We start from the raw sequence: 6,000 nt of genomic DNA on the forward strand, positions 1-6,000 counted from the left end.
AATCGAATGACAAAATATAGGTGCATTTCCTGTGATCATTATATATGTTTAGAGCATTCTGAATACGTTTGTATTGTTTGCAAGGATAAAAATATGTAATTGTTGCTGTGATGTGGTTTAATTGAGAGCAATGTATCAAAAATGTGCTTAGTTACTAAAAGATGGTTAAAATGTCTTAAATAAGTTAAAAACTATTGTATTTACAATGTTATAACTTGTAAAGGAGCAAATAAATAACATAAAAGTAGTGTGTTGCATTTAATTTTAATATTAACTATTATATTATAATGTACACTATTGGCGTCTAGCAGACGCCACGCGAGCATATTTGTCCCAAAATTTGACGCGAGTGCGGAAGGGTTAAGCAAACAAAGTCAATGAAATAGAAAGACGTAATATTACGTCCATGGTAATCTTCAGAAAGATTAACAGGGCGTAATATTACGTTCATGGCACGCAAATTGTTCAAGGAACCAGCAGTTGACCGTGAGAAACGCGAGGAATTTAAGCACGATCATAGCTAATTCACATTTATACTAATTCGAGTCATTATGATTAAATGGCACAGTCGCTCTTAAAGTATCCTTTATAGGTAACCTCTTCCTTTATTCGGATCGACTCGTGTAAATAACCTCCACGTGTGAGCGAGTCCTAATTCTTCTCGCACTGAATCATCGGGAGGACTGGCGTGCAATCCATACTACTCCGGCGCACCATTACCGTAGCGCCAAGGGACATACAATGCAAGGGCGGACGGGCTATATTTGTCACGCTGTATGCATGCAGATGTCCTGCGGTGGAAGTAATTCAAAAGCATTTCAGATAGTCATATCAGCGAGTGAATCGAGTGAATCATGAGTCATTGAACGAAAACAAGTCGATCATTAATCACTTAAACTTCCGGTCCCTAGTAATTCATAAGCAATTCAAAATTCGATGTAAAACAAAAAGATTCTAGTCATTGATCGTTCTCGATTTATTCGTTCAAAGCGATTGAATCACCAAGTTAATTGAATGAATCATAAGTCATTGAGCGAAAATGAATTGATTGTCATTTACTTAGACTTCCGCTTTCAAAAAGTCGATCATTGCAATTACCGGTTGATTTAGAATCTAATGATAAACTTCTTGATTTTGTGATTGGCCATAATTTGTCAGTACAGAAAAGGATGAGTTTTAGTGTCATAATAAATTGAGTTATTTGCACGTTGTTAAGCCACAATGAAATATAATACTTGCTAAATGATATATTTTTTATGATTTAAGTGGTAGTAGCAGGCGTGACTTGGTTGAAATTCTTTGTCGCCTTTTATTATACGACGGTTTTTTTATGATTCTTGGAATTTCGTTCCGGGTGGGTCCAAAATCGGGAGAAATATTTTGAAAAAAAAGGTATTAAGTATTGGGTTTTTAGCTAACTTAAACACTTTTTCATAATCGAAAAAACTTCATTTGCTGAGGAAATATTTTGTAAATCAATAATTTTTCAATTTTTTTTCTTTTATGAAGGAAAATAATTGCGCTTTTATATTTCGGGAGGGTCCGGACCTCCCCACTGGCTACGCCACTGCTTGAAGTATCCACAAACCCCACCGTACTAACGGAAAAACAGAAGCCCACCGGAACAATGCAGGTTTAACGGTCAAATTACGCTCTTGTTATTATTATTTCTTAGGATAGAACCATAGCTAGAACCTTTGAGTATACCGGGACAAGACACGGTGATAACTTTACGTGAGTCACCCGCAATGCCCAAATTATGTGAAAATCCACCGAGAAAAAGTCATCGGTCAAGGCGGATGATTTCTTTCTCTGCGGATTTTTCGCATAGCTAGAACGGTCGGCCACAAAGGAGTTAAAAATTAATGACCTCAAACACAAAACCAATGAATTACCTTGAGCTAGACTCCTCCTCGTCCTCTTCATCTTCGATACCGTCTTCATCTTCTTCCGGCACCGAATACATCTGGGCTCACTTAAAGACTCCCCCTACTTCTCCTCTCGGTTCGACAACTTCTCCTTCCGAGGAACAACAGCTTTTTCCGCAGCTCCCAATTAGGCACACACACAGAAAGAGGCGGCCCGCTTCGACTCACAACACACAAGGGAACACTTCACTTCACTCACTCGCAGAAACACAAGCGCACTTCTTTTCGACGAGTCGCTTTTAGTCCAAGGAACTCATTTCAGCCCCTAGACGCAGTCCAGCTGCCGCGATTATACTGGGAAGTGTGTGTCTTAATGCGCGTGTTTGTTAGGTTGGTTTCATCCTTCAATATTATTAGGTGAAGCTGTTTGCACAACTGTGCTCGTTAGAGAAAACAAAGGAATGAAAAAACGCGTCACTATTCCACCCCCAACTCTTCTTTCTCTTTAGCTCCTATAACTTTTTTAGAGCGTGCAAAAATTAAAAATAAACAGCTCGCCCTCTCCTCAGCTCCACTGTTCTGTAAGGATATATGCTGCCCGCAACCGCCTCAAAAGATTCTCTTCCTAAATGAGTTCTCGTCGTGACGTGCGACTCAAAAAAGCAAGCCGCTTGACCACATAGTGAGAAGAGTTAATGGCGGCATTATTGTGTGCGAACGCCTCTCTCTTGCCAAGGGAGACGAAAAAACATACGGTTCTAAGAGCCTCCCTAATTGTTGCCGCAAGTTTCAAGTGAAAAACATGTCCATTAAACTCTGTTTAAGTGAATGATTCGCCTAAAATACCGAGAAGAGTTGATTCATTGCCTCACAAAATTAAAAATGAGTTTATAAAATCACGAAATTCTTCATTATTGAAATCACAAGCTCATCCCTTATAAACCAAGGTAATCAAAATGGTTTAAAAGGTATAAGGTGGAATACTAATTCCTTTTATTCATATGAGCCAGCTCGTAACGAGGACATCAAGAGTTTTAATATTTTATCTCCCCTTATTTAAGCTTCTAATTATGAAAGTAACTATAATAGCAATATGGTATATTGATTAAAATAATCATATCACTTGGCCATCGAATGCCATGTCGCAGCCTGGGTATATTGAGTTATAAGAAAATAAAAACAGGAATATTACATTCATTTTAAAATACATCTAAATATAGCCGACAGAGTCTAATGCATCATTTATTACATCAATGTAAAAAAAGAGTAATGTATCACTGATTACATCAATGGTTATATAAAGGGCCCGAAAAATTTATAATTTTAAAAATGTGATAAAATCAAGCTGTAAGTATTCTCCGGAATGCCGATACGTTAACGTTAAAAAACACACAACTTAAAGCCTAATTTGAATGACAAGTTCGAAAACTTTTCTCCTGATCCTAAGCTACACTAAAAGATGTCATTATAATCGCATAGGACACGGAAATTTAGAAAGTAAGGCGTTATTTTATTTGTCAACTTTATATATCGCACCCTAGAGACGTCACACTGAATTCCCTTTCCGCAATTTTCATAACGTTGAAAGTTACGGCGACTAAGAAGGTCGTTAATGCTTCGTGCCTCATTCTAACATTAATTCTAATTCCCACTACAAATACATTAGCTAAAATAGCAAACAAGCGGCACCAAACGACACACACCATGCAAATCAGATGTAAGTAGCACGTTTTGTAAGACAAGTTGAAACACTGTTAGCTCTCCCAATCAGCTTGATAAAATCACAACAAACACCGACAGATTTCAAAAATCTATTCCGTCCTCCCTCAGAATTTTCACCGTATCCAGATCACCACACAGGAGTTGGTTCCGCAAAAAAAAATATGGGTGAAAAATGCTGTGGAGGACCTCGTTTCCTTTCCTCGAAGGAAAAATCGACACTTCCGAAAAGATTTTTTCTTTCTTCTTCCGTTTTTAATAAAAGGGAAGCACACCGGATGGGGTGGAGTGGGAGCCTATGCAAGGAACGGAAGACTTCTCGATACGGTGGAAGGGAGAGTTCCACCAGACAGACTTCGCTAGTATTCCTTGGGCCATGGGCGGTTAAACGATTCCTATCCGCTGTAAGAGGGGTGCCTTCTTCCACTCCGATCACGTATTAAGGGGTCAGACAGCGTTGCGATGGGGAATCCTCAGGGGTTCGGGCAAGGGCTCAGGGGGGAAAGGGGTCACTGAAATAACCCCGAAAGATAACTCCCTCCGTCTCCGCCATACGAGTCACTGCAGGTTATGTCCCGAAGCACAAGACTAGTTTTTCGAGCGTGATCTACCGCTCGCGAAGAAGACCAGCGGAGACTTCATCCGGCCGCCGGCACGACACCCAGCTTGGGACTGAGCCACGGAGCTTCAAACCATGACCTCTCCAACTTGCCTGCTTCTCTCTCTCTCTCTCTCTCACGAGTCAAAATTTAGGGCATCGATCAAGCTATGTACCACTTCGTTCAAGGCGTAGTACTTCACAAGTTATATGCATCCGTAATTTCGCAAAATTCCGTACAATGGGGTATCTATCAAGAGGACAGTGACGCCGAAAACGTTTTCGCAAAAAGTGGACGTCACTCGATCAAGTTCAAGCGAAGAGTCATCAGACCAAATATTCCACACACGCCAACCGATTCGACAATATTACTTTCATTCGCGCCCTCTGGGGACTCTATTCAACTCACGGTAACGTCGCCAAATTTTGTAACTGACCACACAGGAAAAAACGTTTTCCATCGCAACGAGGAGTGGTTTTGACAGCGATAGTTCTGACATTTCTGGGAAAAACACTCGCTTATGTCGACGCAGAGAAGTGGGATACTCTGCCGTGAGCTGGAGCCCTAAAAATATTTTTCTTAAAAACTGCCAGCACGAAGATGAGGGAAAAAGTGGTTTTAACTAAATATGCACCCACAAAGTATTACGTGCAAACACAAGTTTCCAATTTTTTCACGAGACAAGATATAATAATGTCCTCTTTTTATCTAAGTAACGCTAGTATTGACAGAAATTAAGCTACAAAACTAGACTTCTAAACACAGAAAAGTTTCATCTCTTTTTCTCTAGACTATTTTGCTATGAAAGCCTTATGTGTCACAAAAAGAAGACGAGTTTTCAGTTGCTAATCAGAAACACAGAACTTAAAATTTGACAAAATAAATTCCGCAAATCGCCCTCGTAAAATTTTGGAGATTGGCGTATAAAAAGAAGTTGCACTTAAGCTTTCAATCGAATGCTTTGGACACGTAATGAACACAAGATAGATGAAATTGATTCAATGAGATAACAGAGGGTGTTGGAAACAACGAAAAGAAAACGAAAATATTATCACTATTTTTTTCTGCGACTCCACAACAGTACTACCTATCGTATATCACGGCCGCAAATTTAAGTAGAACGGTGTTGAAGAAGCAGATGAGACGTTTCACTTTAACCTTTGAACCGCACGCTTCCAACACTATTTATATAACACTTTAACACCACGCAGATTATAAGCACAGGGGCCTTTCAGAGTCACACGGTTCGATGAAGTTGCGGAAGGGCTGGAAAACGATGAAACAGGCGTAAAATATTATCACTATCTCGTATGGGAAAATCACTGCGGAAATTTTTAAGAGATCAATGAAGAAGAAAAAAGGTAGGTGCACTTCCTATATAAACACTTATTTATAAACACTTGATACACATTATCAGCGCAGGGCTAAAGAAAGTCGAACGGTTCGTGGATATTACACAAGACCCGTGAAGCGACGAAAAATATTATCACTATTTCTTTTTTCGCGATCTCTCGCTTGCTGGCCCGTCTCATATAGACCCGTCCGCGGCCTGGACGAGACAAAAAACCTCGTTATCCCCCGAAGAACTTAGCCGGAGGATCTTCCTATCGGACTCCGAGTCCACACACTACGCCAAAATCATCACCTCGCCGGCTTCCGAGCTCATCCAAAAGAAGGTGGAGGAGGTGACGTTTAAAAAAGGGGGAGGGGCGGGAGGGAGGGGAGGAAAAGAATGGGGGTGGGGAGTGTTGGTGGTGATGATGATGTCCACGTGACCCGAAGGTGGCCATGGTGATGATGATGAAGAGGATGAG

The 6,000-nt window shown here is 40.4% G+C and overlaps 1 protein-coding gene across 2 annotated transcripts in view; it reads right to left on the bottom strand.

Moving 5' to 3' along the window:
* Positions 1-5,246, bottom strand: part of LOC124161226 (adenylate cyclase type 8-like) — a 425,580-nt gene extending 420,334 nt beyond the window's left edge. For both annotated transcript variants that reach the window (XM_046537495.1, XM_046537494.1), the window contains exon 1: positions 1,896-5,246. In XM_046537495.1, coding sequence (XP_046393451.1) covers positions 1,896-1,966 — 71 coding nt within the window. In that variant the 5' untranslated portion in view covers positions 1,967-5,246. The remainder of the gene's footprint in view (positions 1-1,895) is intronic.
* Positions 5,247-6,000: the final 754 nt, after the last annotated feature.

Source organism: Ischnura elegans, chromosome 6 (genome assembly GCF_921293095.1).
Source record: "Ischnura elegans chromosome 6, ioIscEleg1.1, whole genome shotgun sequence".
Lineage (NCBI taxonomy): Eukaryota > Metazoa > Arthropoda > Insecta > Odonata > Coenagrionidae > Ischnura > Ischnura elegans.